The 16,215-nt window shown below is 43.1% G+C and overlaps 1 protein-coding gene across 1 annotated transcript in view; it reads left to right on the top strand.

Moving 5' to 3' along the window:
• Nucleotides 1-15,775, top strand: part of arhgap35a (Rho GTPase activating protein 35a) — a 59,504-nt gene extending 43,729 nt beyond the window's left edge. The window contains exons 3-7 of the mRNA XM_083913833.1: nucleotides 663-804; nucleotides 7,821-7,898; nucleotides 8,935-9,066; nucleotides 10,637-10,742; nucleotides 11,635-15,775. Coding sequence (XP_083769959.1) covers nucleotides 663-804; nucleotides 7,821-7,898; nucleotides 8,935-9,066; nucleotides 10,637-10,742; nucleotides 11,635-12,130 — 954 coding nt within the window. The 3' untranslated portion in view covers nucleotides 12,131-15,775. The remainder of the gene's footprint in view (nucleotides 1-662; nucleotides 805-7,820; nucleotides 7,899-8,934; nucleotides 9,067-10,636; nucleotides 10,743-11,634) is intronic.
• The last annotated feature ends 440 nt before the right edge of the window (nucleotides 15,776-16,215 follow it).

The following is a 16,215-nucleotide window of genomic DNA, read 5'->3' as shown; positions in this document are numbered from 1 at the left end:
CCAGCCTGCCAGGACAGAGCCTCAGGGGGCTGGCAGACTTACTAGAGATCCAGGCCTCAGGGGCCTTCAAAACATCCCCTCTGAACACCATTAAAGTGCAGTACAATTACTGCTGATGATGCTTCAGCCATACATAGGCAAGCAGAGAATGTTGCAGGAGTGCCTTAGAGGTCTCTTAACAGGAGAAGTACAAGAGCTAGACAGTAATTAAACAATGAATAGGAGAGTTTGATTATCCGAGAGCTGCTGTGCAGTAGAGGGAAAGGGAAACGCAGAATGCTGAAGGAAGGAGGGCAAGGATGAAGAGACTTATGTTATCCTCAAAGCAATTTCAGTCAAAAGCAACTGGACTTGGTTATTTGTTTAGAAAGACGTTTCACCTCTCTTCCAAGAGGCTTCACCAGTTCATGTACGCATCTGACCAGGCTGGGACTGGGAGAAACTTATATATGTTGCTCAAGCTGATACTTGCATAAAAACTTTAAAGTAAGGTCATGGTCTTTTCCACCTAAATCAAGTCATGTCAAGAACAATGCCCCAAGGCTCTGTGTCATTTTTGAAATGTGTGTCTATGTCAGTCAGCAGCGCTCAATTAATGTTCCATTTTGTCTCTGAGTGCTCCCACTTATCTCTTCTTTCCTTTTCAATTTTTGTTCTACCAGAAACCACGACCTAAACCCAGGCACTCCATCTCAAAACCCATCGAGAGCAACTACTTCGGTATGCCACTGGCCACCGTGGTCACTCCTGAGAGGCCGATCCCAGTCTTCATTGAGAAGTGCATCCGTTTCATTGAAACAACAGGTGAAAAACTGTTTTATTTTACATAATAAAGAGCTTAACGACATCTGATCTGATGCAAGCTGTTTGTTTTCAGTCACTTAAGTGTTTTGAAGTTATTTCAAAGGATCCATTTTGCCTCTGCATATCCTAAACCTGTCTCCTTTGAGCTCTCTTTTTTTCTATTTCCCTATATTTTTTCCTTATCCTAATCCTCCTCCCTGGTGGGGTTGTTACCTACTGTGGTTTCCGTCACCATGATGATTGTGTGGTCCTCCTTAAACCACACGCAGCCTTTGTGTCTACGTGCGTGTGCGTCTCAGCTTTCTTTTATGTCTCCCTCATTCTTTGTCAAGGTTTTATAAACGGCAGTGCTTTGCTGAGCTGTGGGCTTTATAGGTGGGCACCTCAAGAAACGTGAACCAAGTTGCGGTATGAACTTACTTTTTGATAACCTAAATGGTTGTCTCATAAAAGTAAAGTAATATGAGGTGTGATTAGATCCATGGGTGAAGCCGGTTCCTTTTTTTATATGCATATTACTTAAATGCAAACTGGTTCAAATAAAAAAACTGATTACTGTTGTGCTAACTTAAAATGAGTCATCAGAGTCTCATTGAGATCAATGTGATGATGAGAAAAACCAAGGGGGATTATAAGCAACAAGAAAGTTTGTCACGGAGTATAGTGTTAGAATGGTTCTTGGTACTTTATCTGAAGTACTCTCATCTGTTCAGAATAACCTTGAATTTGATGTGGATTATAGAGTCTGTGCAGGGTTTCAGGCTGTTGACACCAATCATCCATACACCCCCTCACCTCCTCTTCTCCCTGGGAGTACTGGGAGCACAGATGCTCTTAACCATGCAACCCTGTTGCCCAGATGCCATACCCCCTGCTAGGCTGTTCTGGTGCCCCACTGCCCCAGGACTACCAGCTCGCTCTCAGTCTGCCACCCGCTGGTACACTAAACCAGAAGCGACTTAGTTCAGGGTTGATATGTATGTATACATATTTTTCTCTACTCTTGGCTGGGCCAAACATTATTTTAGGTATTGAAGTCATGAATCAGTCTCCCACCCCTCCACTACCATTTTTTTATTCTTTATTTAGCTGTTTAATAGTATTTTTTGCAAGATTTATCCAAATGCAATGCAAATGCTCTGAAATTCCTCTGAAAATAAATTCAACACAACTAACTGCTTCTACCTAAAATATATGTCCATTTTACCTATACCCTCAGATTACATACTGTTTTTTTCTCAACAGGAAATTTACAACATAATAATCAAGTTATTACAGACCCGTAAAATAAAGCGTGACTATTTAGATTTTCAATATAGAGGTCTAAAAGCTGTTTCAAATCTCTCTCTTTCCATGCTGCCAGGAATAACATTGTGATGGAAAAATACTGAATTATTTATTCATTAATTAATTTAAACTGGTTAAACTGGAATCAGCCTTACAAAATGTTCTTTAACTGTAAACTCCCCAGAGTTTGCTAAATCCCCCAAAACAGCCGTAGAAAAATACAGAGGACGTGATGCCAGTGGTAGTTACTGTGCTGATACTTGAATTTTAATGTTTCTTTAAAAGGAAACTTTATTATATGTCCAAGAAATGTTTGCGATAATGTGCCCATTCGTTGCTCAAGTTGTCTTTTACCTTCCATAAAGTGAGTTGCATGTGAATTTGCCAAAACATTGCTGTTGCTTACTGACAATGCATTCCACTGTAATCTCTGTCCTGATTAAAGAATCTGTATTTGTGGATTACTGCGGCCGTACAAAACATCCTCCACCCTCCTCTGTGTAGGAGTATAGGGGCAAAGCTCTAGATAACAAGGCATCACGTTAGATTTCACCTCCCCCTGTTCAGGTGTTAACTGGAGCAGTCACAGCACTTAGTTCTGGATGAAGGAGTCAAAACTGGTTGAATATGTGTTTTATATACACAACAATGTGTGCATACGTGAGGATGTTTTCCACCTCTTACCCTCCTCTAGCATTTCACCTAATCCTCTGTTCCCTCCTCTCCTCCTGTGCCCTTGTTTCTCTACTGCTTCCTCTCGACCGAGTCATCCCTCTCCCACTGTCTCCATGAGTACCTTCACTTGTCAGATTTGATTTCTTTCATCTTCTTCCTAACCCATATTTCTATTTCTCTGCCTGTCTTATCGTCACCTCTCTCAATTCACTGCACTTTTTTTTCTTTTCTCCTGCTATCCCCTACATCTCTTTCTCCTCCTCCTCCTTCTCCATTGCTTTCTCTCCTTCCACTTGTCGGCATACTTTGTGTGTGTGTGTTTGGGTGTGTTTTCGCGGTGGTGTGGGGGTGGTCTGTCTGATCAATATCACAAGGTATGAAATTAGAAGAATGTTTGGGCTCAGCTCTTTTCTGTGTGCGTTTAGCTTGCCCCCTGTGTTATTCATATGTGTATGCATGTGTGTAGCCTCATACATCTCACAGTCAGAACCAATAAGATTAAACGCATAGGAATGCTTAGTTTACATACTTACACATGTGGTGCAGAATGGCACACCCACGCAGGGACTTACTACAGCTACGAGGGGAAATGAGTTACAATGTCCTATTTAGTTGCAATTGTAGTCGCCTTAAGTCAGACTTTATTTATCTGTATCTGCGTCTACAATCTGAGAGTATAATGGCACTCATGGGAAATTACCATACAGCGCTGACACTGTTTGTCACTATACTGTGAGCTGATAATGAGTGATGTTGTGAGGTGACCGTGGACCTGCAGCTTCGACCTACATCCTTCCCCTTTCCCTCAAATATACTCACAAAAGAAACCCAGCGTTCCTGCCTTTATACTGTCATCATCCTCTTACAGTCGTGTGTTAATGCTGACTGATGACCTTGGTCTGTGATAAAACCCTATTTTTTTACCCTCAAACAGAGCAATTGGGTATTTCAATGTTTTTCAGGCGTATTTTTGCGATACACACAAAGCACCAAAGAAAAACTTGTTTTTCTATTCAAAAGTCTTATTTCTTTGTTGCTTCTCTTAATTGTGTTCCCTAGCTCACTCCCTTTGTCCCTGAGAATAATAGGAGTAGATGTGGTATTTTGTGTTATTTTCGTGCCTTCTGAGTTTGTAGAAAAGCAGCTATATAAAAATCAATCCATTTTGACTGCTGTTATCTGTCCTCAGCTCTGGCTTTTCTCTCGGTATGGTCTCCGCAGTGTGTTTTGCTCACGGGTGCAAGGGTGATGAATGTGCGTTAGCATGTGCGCTGGGCATATCTGCTGGCCGTAGGAGCCTCCATAGCGACGTAAAGGGCAGCACCCAGCCAGCTGCCTGTTTTCATGGTGAACTATGAAACCAGCCACTGGCGTCTGTGCTGATGTGGGATCAGCTGGAGTGTTGTCAGACAGTAAGATGCTGCAAGGGCAAAATAGATGGTTGTATTTTTAGGTTTCTAATACTGAAATAGGCTCGAGAAGCTTATAAAAGTAATGCTTTGTCTGTCCTGATACAGTATGAACTGTAGAGTAAATTGGCAACGGCTAAAAAGAATGAAAAGTTATTTTCTAACAGGACTAAAGAACACATTGTTAGAGGATACAGAAAAACATTTGTTTGCCACAGGAAGCACTCATATTTACTTTGACCCCAGGAAGTGCTGGTGCTTTGTTTGACCCCGGAGGAAGAGGTTGCTGTTGTCCGTTTTAGAGAACTCACCTTTAGTCGTTTCTATCATTGTAAAACTCTACTATTCACCCTCTTTATCCACTCCCGCGGACTCCCAATGCTTTGTGGCACCTTTTCCATTCTTTTCTCCCACACACTCCATCTTTGATGTGTTGTGTTGTTTGAAACACATTTCCCAGGCCTCTATATATCCCTCCTTATCTTAATCTCTTTATTTTTTCTCATTCTCTCTTTCATCACTTCTGGCCCTCTCTCCTATTCGTCCTCACACTTCCCCACCACTATCTTTCTCATACTTGGGTGCTTGTCCTGTTTCGCCCCGTATCTCTCTCTCTCCCCCACCACCAATGCTATGCTACTCCCCTCTCCCTATCTCTCCTCCCATCCGTGTTTTCCTAGTATCTGGCTAGAAAAGCTTTTGTGGATAATTGATTGGTAGAGGGAGGAGATCGATGCTGTATGCCTTGACTGAGAGCTCTCCCATTTCCTCCCTGCCTCTCTCTATATAACCCTCTTTTTCTGCCACTCCCTATCTCCTTTACTCCCTCCAAAATGTGAACCAACAGAGAATTTCAAGGGTGGGAGGCGGAATCTTATCTTATATAAATTGGAAAATATATTAATGAACTCTCACAGCAGCTATCCATGCGCCCTTGCTGTCCCCTTTTGACTTGGCTGCTTGTGTTTTCCAAGTCTGTATTGCAAAAATACAAGACTAAAGGTTATATTTACTAAGCCTACTGCAAATTGCATCCCCACTATTCAATTCAGAGTATTTAGTAAGACGAATATACGTGATATTATAAGCTAAATAAGAAACGATGATGGGCTTTCAAAGATATGTTTTATACAATTATTTTTACGTTGCTGAGCTAGATATGTTTTGAAACTGCTATTGTGCTTTTTCCCCCTATAAAATGAGAAGTATACAGCATGTGAGGAAATACCAGCTTAGTTATAAGTCAGTGATTGTCGGATCCACAAAAAGATCAGTTATTGAATTAAAAAGGCCTCCAAGAGTTATAAAAGATCAATGCAGGGTTAGTGGTTAAAACTGTCAACTTTATTTGATTTTTAAATTATAACAGGATGGATTATTGCTGTAAACAGAAAATACAATCAACAGGCCTTCTTAATAACTATTTAATTGGCGGCTTCAGTCATATCATACTCGACTGCACCTGCTGGGAGCCATTAAAAGACTGGAAAATACATATTCAAGCAGAAGGTGAGGAAACAGGGAGGCAGATTTGTGTGATAAATAGCAAACTGTTGCATTACAGAGTTTTTGCCTTGTATTGTTAAAGTGGTGAATGGGGAGTTCTTGTTAAGTCACCTTTTATAGACATCTCATAATATGCTGCAATGTTTTTTTTATTGCTGTCAAGTGTTTTTGTTGTCTGAACTATTAGATGGGCCAAAATTGTCTATAACCCTGTGCAGGAGTCTCCTTATCTGTGTTTTCAGTTAAAACGGTGCCACAGATTTTACACCCGATATTTCCAGATCTTAAATATCAAAAACTGCTGCATTGGTCATTGGGTAAATTTTGCCCCTCAAAATAGAAATCAAATAGAGAATCAATCACCAGACTAATTCACAGTAACGGTATTAGTCTGGAACCTCTCAGTTCAATTTCAATTTCCAAGGGGTGTTATCTAAGGGCGTGGATCACACTGTCTCCCGGACCACGACCCGGACTTTAGGGTACTTGTCCCCCCTCCCTCTCCCCCGCGCCCCAAGCCCCGTTTGTACTCACACTACCTGGGCCTCGGCCAATGCTTCTTGCTGTCCATACGCCTTCAAGCCGTAACACGTCACACGCATTGATCGCGTGTGTGTGGCTTTGTTTACAAATCTTTCATAGACCTCTGAGTTTTTGTGCGTCTTGTCGACTGTTTTTGAATATTTTCATCCGACCAAATCTGCAGTAAACACTCCACCTCCGCATCACACCAACATGAACCTTTCACCGCCATTGTTGTTGTTGTTAAATGTCCGCGCATGGTCCGTCCTTCTATTTACATGTCCGAACAGGCGGACATAACGCTACTGCCGTAGGGCTCGTGCTCGTGCTCGTGCGGCGTACACGTGCGCACGCTCGTGCTCGTACATGTGCAAACGGCTCCGCTAAAGCCCACCTATTTCAAGCGGGCCGTGGAGGGCCAGCTGGCCCCAGTTGAGCGCGGAGCGGGTGCGCTCACACTACTTAAAGGTACTAGACTTTAGCTGAAAAACGGTTTTGGCCGCGGCCAAAAGCACAGTGTGATCACGCTGTAATAACGTTGCAGACCAAAATGCCTCTGGACGCAATTTGATGAATTTACAACCAATCACAGCAAATAAACGGATGTGCTTGGGGCTTGCTCTGTTTTGAAGCAGCAAAACAATGACAAACCAGGTCACAAACTTCCTCAAATTACAGCTAAACAGTACACTAAAATGTGTTTCTGAAAACATTTTAGGCCAAAAAAACAGTAACAGAATCTTGATTCATATTTGATCAACGTTGCCTAGTTTGACAATTGAACCTGTGCTGGGGGGATCTGCAGACTGTAACGCTGCTAGTCATAGTCTTCAAACCCGCCCAATATGAGGGAAATGGTTGTGATTGGCTCCTCAGATCTCAAGCTGTTAGAAATCGGTCTGAATGGGAGAAAAGCCAGATGCACCTGCCAGAGCAAATGAAACATGAGTGCAGCAATATTGTCTGTTTTCAGGCTAGAAAAAAAAATATATTTTAGGAGCTCAAACCTGCAGATTTTAGCGTTAGTACTTTTCCTCCATTTTCTGCCACAAACCTCGTTGTGGCCCTGGTGCCACACATCCAGAATCCACCTAATAATGAAGTTAGTGTGAAAGGAAAAGTGCCAGTTCAAGTCATTTAAAGTGTGTGGCTCCTAAGAGAGCCTCAGCTTGTCACAGTGCACCAGTGGGCTCTTAGCGGGCCTGCAGGAGCGCTTTACAGGTTTAATAAATAGTGCTAATAGTGTGTTTAGATGTAAGATGACATAGGAAGAGGCCATTAGAGCAGCCTGCGGTAGCTCTACTTTTTTCAGCCCTTCAGAGTGCATCTACAACACAAAGTGATATTTCAAAGAGGCCTTTGTTGCGATTGACCAGCAACTATAAATACTTTAACACATGAAAATAAGCTAATTGCATTCCTTCTCTCTCTCTCTCTCTCTCTCTCTCTCTCTCTCTCTCTCTCTCTCTCTCTCTCTTTCTCTTCTCTTCTCTCTTTCTCTCTTTCTCTCTCTCTCTCTCTCTCTCTCTCTCTCTCTCTCTCTCTCTCTCTCTCTCTCTCCTCTCTCTCTCTCTCTTTATTTCTTTCTTTATCTATTTTTTTCTCTCCCTCTTCTAGGATTGAGCACAGAGGGCATCTACAGGGTCAGCGGAAACAAGGCGGAGATGGAGAGCATGCAGCGGCAATTTGACCAAGGTATGTTACAGTACTCACATGTACATGTGTACATGTGTACACATGCTCAGCTTCGTGCTTCAGCTGTACGCTTACAAGCTGGGTGTGAAGAAAAGGCCACAAAAAGATGTGTTTGTGTGCATATGTCTGCTTCTATCTATAAGAAGCCTGGATCCCCTTAATTAGCCAGGGAGCATTAATTCTACGGATGGAATTGGCCCTTGCTTCCTTTTAGTCTATAGAGCTGCCTTCTCAATCTTCTACCTGCTCCTGAATGCGTGTGCATGCCCACATGTGTGCGTGTACAAGTGCTCTCAATGTGTTTCTCCATGCGTGTTTCTATCTGCTGTGGGCAGTTAATTACCTCCAGATTGGTTTGGTTAATGAAGCATGTCGCTCCTGAGATAGATAGCAGAGCAAGATGGTGTGTATGTGTGTGTGTGTGCGTCCACGCCTGGTTGAGGTTAAATCCAACTTAGGTAATCAGGGTTGAAACCCTGCATTGAATCATTTTGAGCCTCCAGCCAATGGGACAAGACAATTACAGGTGAAACTAGGCTAAATCACTTTGATGCAAAACTTATATAAATGTCCATTATTTATCAGGCCACCATGCTGTTGTATTGAATATGTGCAGTTTTAGTTCAGTTATATGATAGACAATATAATACTGCTAATACTACTACTACTAATAATAACAATCAGAAAAATCACTCTATGTGGTCCTTTAATTGTACTCAAAAATACTTAACACAAAAAACAAAAAATATTAAATTTAAAGTCTAGGCAGGCAGAACAGATGAGACATGTTTTCAACCTTTTGTTAACCTTTTATTCATGTTAATACAATTTCTATTAGCATTGTTCCAGACAGCTACCCTTATGTACAATTCCTAGTTGGACCTTGAATAAAAACGTGTGCCTCTGGTATAAACAGAATAGCAAAATCTCTCACACTCACATTTCCAAAAAGCCACCTAACCTCTTATTTACTGTATACATAAAAGTGTGATGTATATACGTACAGTATGTGATATGTGTGTTTATTTTTCCCCAGACCACAACCTGGATCTTGTGGAGAAAGACTTCACCATGAACACAGTAGCTGGAGCCATGAAGGCCTTCTTCTCTGAGCTACCTGAGCCTCTGGTGCCCTACAACATGCAGGGAGAGCTGGTGGAGGCCTTCAGTAAGTCTTTGAGCTCCGGTGTGAGGGGGACATGGGGCACAGGGGTGTGGGGGGACAGTTCTGCTTTGCATAATAAACCTGAGGTGTATGGGATTTTGCCTTAAAGCCCTTTCCCTTCTTTGTAACTTTTCTTTAACCTAACAAGCACAACTCTTGCAATCCAAATCCATCCATGGGGAGAATTGGATTTGCCACTCGGTGAGGAAAATGGCGAATGGAGGGGGAAAAGGGATGGAGGAGAGAATATTTAATGCTTCGGGAAGGAGGATGTGAGGATGATTGCACATAGCAGAGGGATGCAGGTGCACTGTGGATAACAGGGTCTGGATGAAGTCTTGAGAAAACAAGTCATATGTTAAGATAAACGAGGGTGCTCCTGCACCCTCCACAGCCTCTCTTTTTCTCTTTGTGTCTTGTAATCTGTCGAATGGAGATTTAAGGCATAGCTTAGTCTTGCATCGGGCTAGAGAGATTTACCCCCGGGCTGCACGGCGGCTGTCACTCACCAAGCTTTGCGTCCATGTGTGTGCGTATGTGTGTACGTTTTTTTTTCTTCAACGGCCCCGGCGAGACTTTTCAGCCGTGACAGAGAACTGATAAAGCTTCTGCAGTCTGTACCACAATAGAGGAACAGAAGAGACTGAAAACAGAAGTTTAGAGACAAGAAAGCCTTCATTCGGTTGAAAATAGCAAATTGCGCTTGCCGTTTTCAGAAATTGAGCTTTCTTGCTGTCAGACTGAGAGGTGGAGAAAAAGAAGGATACAGAAAAATCCGGGCGGGTGGATTTTAGTGCATATTGTCATGGTGACGTTACTTTAAATAAGCTGTAGGAAGTTATGTTTTGATTACCGATCACGGATGTACAGCAGGAACAAATGGGTCTGTGTTAAGACATCAAGCCTCAAAATGTGTTTTTGATACACGCTGACCTCATTGTGGGAATACAAACTCAAATTCTCTGATTGTAAATCATGTTTGTGATGTGGAGGGGAACATCTGCTGTTCCCAGTGCTGCTTGCTGTTTCGCTCACATACACACAGGAAGGACTGTGTTAGCTGGTGACGTCAGCTTTTCTGACTCACTCCTTGCTGCCATCAGGCTTAACACTGTGTGTGTGTGTGTGTGTGTGTGTGTGTGTGTGTGTGTGTGTGTGTGTGTGTGTGTGTGTGTGTGTGTGTGTGTGTGTGTGTGTGTGTGTGTGTGTGTGTGTGTGTGTGTGTGTGTGTGTGTGTGTGTGTGTGTGTGTGTGTGTGTGTGTGTGTGTGTGTGTGTGTGTGTGTGTGTGTGTGTGTGTGTGTGTGTGTGTGTGTGTGTGTGTGTGTGTGTGTGTTTTCTTGACTGGGATCTGTGAAACTCATACTGTTGTAGGATGAAATCACTGTGTCCTGCACTGATTTTTTTGAGAGCTAAATCCAATTGCTTTCACTATGCTCTCCAAACTCTCCTCTTCTCCATTGAATGCCCCCCCTGGCCCAACTCATCTTCCCCTGACATCTTTTCCACAGATTCCCTTTCAGCCACTTTCCACCCTCCTCTAACCTCTCTCGTCTCTCTCTGCCGCCATTCAGAGATCAACGATCGCGAGCAGCGCTTCCAGACGATGAAGGACATTCTGCGCCGCTTCCCCAGGGAGAATTACGAGGTCTTCAAATATGTCATCAGCCACTTGAGCAAGTAAGTGAATGACAGGGTCATAGTCGCCCTCTGACAGCCATGCTGACTACACTGCCGGTCACCCAGTCAAGTGACCTAGCGGTGACATCACCGAGACTAGCACACTAACAGAATAGAGCTTTTACAAAGGTTGAGTCATGATCCGTGTTAATGCAGTGTTTATTTTTTTTGTCTCCATTTGTAAGTTGATGCCAGGAAAACAGTAAAGTCAATTCAAACTATAGTACAGAGTTAGTTCCCAACCTGTAGGACAGGACCCCCAGGAGGCCCCAAGTTAAATCTGAGTGGTTACAACATGATAAAAGGAATAAGAGAAACAATGTTTATTTTTATTTTTTTCATTATTGTCAAATGAAAGATACTTTTACCGCCTTCAAATTAAACTATCTTAAGAATGATATCTCACACTTTGATTGAACAGCTCACATGCACGTCTACACTACAACCATAACCTTTAATGATGGGTCTATCTAAAATGTAGTCAAAATAAAATGTATTCATTGCTTTGGTTTATGACCAAATACCTGCCAAACATTAGCTATAATTTGTGTTTAATACGTATAAGCAAATGTTAGTATGCTAACACAATACAACTAAACATCAGCATGCTAACATTGAGGGCATGTTAGCATTAGCATTGAGTGACATAATCACGAGCATGGATGTAAGAAAAATCTTGTTAAATTATTTTAAAATTAAGCATTAATCAGTAATGAAAATAACTGTTAGTTTCAGACCATTTCAGCTGTTTTAATAGCCTATTTTATGCCATATGAGGAGCAAAAACCTTTGCTGTAATTTGATTATGTGACCAATGTCAAATGTCTGGTAAAAATGAGGTGGAGGTTTGTGGCCAATTCATTTTATTTTTTGTTTTTTTTGTGGTGTGCAGGGTGAGCCAGAACAACAAGTTGAACCTAATGACCAGTGAGAACCTGTCCATCTGCTTCTGGCCCACACTGATGAGACCAGACTTCACCACCATGGATGCCCTGACTGCCACGCGCACCTACCAGACAATCATCGAGAGCTTCATCCACCAGTGCACCTACTTCTTCTACAATCAGCCTCTGGCCGACGGCCTCCCCGGCTCCCCCACCTCTACGCTCTCCTCGGGAGGAGGAACCTCGGCCTACTCCTGCATGGCTGGAGGCTACTCATCCTCGCCGACTCCGTCCCCGACTCCCTATGTCCTCCCAGCCACCCCTCCGGTCATTCCACACTACGGCCCTCCTATCCACCACCACCACCACCATCACCACCACCTCCACCATCAACATCAGTCCCCACCCCACTCCCCACCTGCTACTCCCCAGTCCCCGATCCCAGCACTGCTGCCGCCCTCCCTGCACCCCCATCACCCCCCTACGGAACAACACACGCTGTGAACCAGGGATCAAGTGAAAGGGAACGGGCGAAAAAAAAAACGAACCTGAAGAAGATGGATAACGAGATTCAGAGATATTTAAGGGTTTACACTAAGAGATTTTGAAGTTTGTGAAGGAATCGAAGAAGATAATTGAAACGAGAACAGGAGGTAGGAAGAGAAGTTGGGAGAGTTTGAGTGGGATGCAGTATGTACAGGGAGAAGCCTACATATATGGGAGAAGAAGGGGACATTTGAGCCTCTGTTGCTTTTAGAAAAATGGACACACACAAGGCAGAAAAGGGGAACACTGAATAGCTTCTGAACTGGCAGTATGATCTCTCTCCCTCCTCGCCACTTTACCCATTTGTCTCTCTGTCGCACTTCATCCAGACCTGCCCTCCTTGCCTTATAGAGAACCTACACACAAGCACACTAATGAGTGAGATGTTGCCAGTAACTGTTAAAGGGACTCAGGGAGGGACTCAGAAACTTACCACACACACACACACAAACACTTGACAAAAACACCCAGTGGCCAGTGTGCCTCTGACAAACACTCCTCAATCCCTTAGGCTCTAATTGTTCTGGGAATTTTGGTGACCGACCGGTGCAGGTTTTTTCAATGCCACCCACCTACTGTACCTAACTGTGAGGCTGTGGCTGGGACAAAGTGGAGCAGAGTTCGAGTCCTGAACACGTTTGTTGATTTCACCACTGTACGGAAAACTTAAGCAAGAAACACGTGTCAATACTCACCCAACAGGACGTTCTGTCCTCTTGACACACACATTCCTATCTATCAACCCCTCACGCAGCGACACACGCATGCAGGCAAAATCAGTTTCAGTTGAGGCAGTAAACCAGGTGCTAAAAAAAAAAACCTCAACCGACCGGATCCATTAGGCACCAAATTGGAGCAAAGGATTATGGGAACTCTCACACCCTTTGCATTCTGGGATGGCTCCTCCCAGTCTCCTGTTTTCTTGCCTCTCTCTCTTTCTCTCTCTCTCTCTCTCTCTCTATCTCTCTCTCTCTCTCTCTCTCTCTCTCTCTCTCTCTCTCTCTCTCTCTCTCTCTCTCTCTCTCTCTCTCTCTCTCTCTTGCCCTGTCTTTATAAAAAAAGAAGAAGATATCAGCTTAAAAAGTGGAGATTTTAATTGGTCTACAAATTTGACATTCATATTGTCCCATATCGTTTTTTATCCTGACAAAATCTTGGGAAACACAGAGAAACCCGAGGCCTATCACTCAATAAGTGGCCTTGTGTGTAAGTGTCTGTGTGACTGTGTATCTGTCTGTGTGCGCATGTATCCATACCTTTTTGTTTGACCTATATTTCCCTGTATTAGGCAGATAGTAGGAATAATTCCAGTGTTGGATCTTCATGTGTCATGTTGCTCCTTTCATGCTGTGGTGGTTTTACAAGTGAGTCGGTGCTGCAGTTTCCATAGTAAGGACCTTGTTCAAAAAGCACTTTTCTGAGCACTTTGAAGGCACATTTTAAATTGCAGCTGCCATGACATGACAGCCACCGTTTATTCACTTTATTGTCAGTCCACCCTACTCTCTCTCTCTCTTTCTTTCTTTCTCTCTCTCTCTCTCTCTCTCTCTCTCTCTCTCTCTCTCTCTCTCTCTCTCTCTCTCCCCCTCTCTCTCTCCCCCTCTCTCTCTCTCTGGGAGCACACCACTGACATCTAGAGTTAAAAATGGGAATTGTGGCCATAACCTCACTTCCACTACTGCATGGGCGTAGCACCATTTTCCTGCTGTGGTTTTTGTAGCGTCACATTCTCTTATAGGTGCAATTGTTAAGATTATTCATCACTGTATGTCAGGTCAAATTACCGTTAGAGCTCTCAAATTGTAAGAGTGTAAATAAAAAGACAGCAGCATTTTTAAATCTGGTACAAATCAATTGGGCATATATAGAGCAAGGCCCTGTAGCCACATGCGGTTACAATGCAGTTGATTAGACATGCATAGAATAAAATTGCCTCTCTGTCTCGTTAGTTTCCACTTCACCAAAGCACTCAACCCTTTATAAAGGCGTGCATGCCACTTACAAGACGCCATATTTGAGTGGAAGGAAATGAAGACTTCACTATGGCTTCGCAAGGCACAATGTAGCATTGCGTGCCAGAAAGTAAGCGCTAGAAGCAAGGCTCAAGCTTTGACGGTTGAGAGGGGCAGCTTTTTTATTGTTGAAAATGATTAGTAACCACTGCTCCAGGCCTCAGCACGCTGTCCTCTTAGGACACTGTTTAATGCCTCTGGAAAGGAGACTGAAACCTGCTCTCTGTGGAAACTAAATATAATTTGCAACCACTACACCAGAACCCCCCCCCCCCCCCCCCCCTGCTGTCACTGTTATGTTGCCGCATCTCCTAGTCATTCCTAGTCTAAGAGAGACAGTTGGGTCTGGGAGAGACAGCAGACAGAACAGACAGTCCATTCATCCATCTGCATGACTGGAACAGAGCATCACAGAATTCCTCAGCCCAGCCTGCTGTTACCGTAGAAACCAGTGAGATGGGGCTCGAGGAGAATTGCTGAACCCAGATCGTAGCAGAAATGTGTGTCTGTGTGTGTGTGTGCACATGTGTTTTTGTGAGCTCGAGAAAGTGTGTGCGCACGTAAACTTATGCGTCTAAATGTTCAGCAGATGCTCACCAAGGTCACTTATTCTGTTTGACACTGAATTGCATCTCTCCATGTCTCCCCAGACTGTCCTCTCTGCCCAAAAGGAAAAAAAACCTTTTAACCAATCACTGAACTCTTAAAGGGGCTTTTATAAGTCTACACTACCTATTTACCTTGTGTGTGCGTGTGTGTGATTGATCAGAGGATAGAGGAATTATGAGTGTGTGTTTGGGTGGGTGGGTTTGAGCTAACATGCTAGCAAACTGTGCTCGGCAGACAGCCAGACACCAGCGTGATCCAAATAAACATGAAGGAGAGGAATGCACTTCTCCTTGTGGTCATTACCCCGCTGTTTAACCCTGTTAGCTCGTCCAGATTACACACACTGATCCTCAGAGAAAGTGTGAGAGAGATGGGGGAGAGTGAGAGGGAGGGAAGACAGGCAGCGAACGGGTGAATGGGATCATTATTTGGGAGACAGAGGGAGGAAGGAGGGGTGACCACTGGTACTTGTGTGTGAACGCCAGCCAGTGGCGTTCCCTGTGTATATCAATGTGTTAATACTGAACTGACTGTGAGGCAGCCAAAGACTGTGGAAAAAAGGGTCGAGGGAGAGATGGGAAGCAAAGTGACAGTTTAGAACAACAATTGAATTAAAAATGTGACTTTGGTTCAGCGATAATATGTGGCTGCATTGCTTTTCTTTTTCTTTTCTTTTTTTCTGCAACAATGGTGACAGATGTCTGTTAAGTTAAAATGAGAAACAAGCAAAACTATATTCAAATGGTTGTTTATTGGTATGTTAGGGGGTCTAACATGTTGCCCTTTAGTCAGTGGTGATAGAAAAAAAAGTTTCTTTTTACGTTTTATTTTAATAATTAAAAAAATACAAAGCATTTTTTTTTTTTAACAATTTCTTTGTGAACTATTGAGAGACCAGCCCAGTATAGTGCATGATTTCTTCCCGAACAAGGAAGAGGGCTCCACCACTCTCACTATTTAAGAGATGATAAGAAAAAATATTAAGGAGTAATGGGGGGTGGGGAGGTGGGTGGGAGAAAAAATGAAAAAAAGTACTGTAAAATGAAAAGATAACATTAAACAAAAAAAACTGTCATTATGGTAATTTGTCTCAATGGGAATGGTGTATGAAGCAAGGCCTTATGTGATCTGTATCATAGTTAATAAATCAAATCTTGTAAAACTTCTGCTTCTTGTCTCTTTGCTACACGAGTGATTAGTGGCACATGGAACAGATGACAAAGTCCCAAGGCCGACACAGTCTACAGTTAGGGTGATGGATTCTTAATCGACTCCTATATTTAAATTAACCTCAACTGGAAAAGCTCCCAGAACCAGTTTTTGAAATCCAAAGTGTGCTATCAGGGAAGATAATGGTCCACACCTGCACCTTTTTGGCTTGTGACATAAAATGAGGGAATATCTGCATGCAACCCCTCACCC

Source organism: Echiichthys vipera (genome assembly GCF_963691815.1).
Source record: "Echiichthys vipera genome assembly, chromosome: 5".
NCBI lineage: Eukaryota > Metazoa > Chordata > Actinopteri > Perciformes > Trachinidae > Echiichthys > Echiichthys vipera.
Note: the sequence above shows the minus strand (reverse complement) of the source record. Positions and strands in the feature narration are given on the sequence as shown.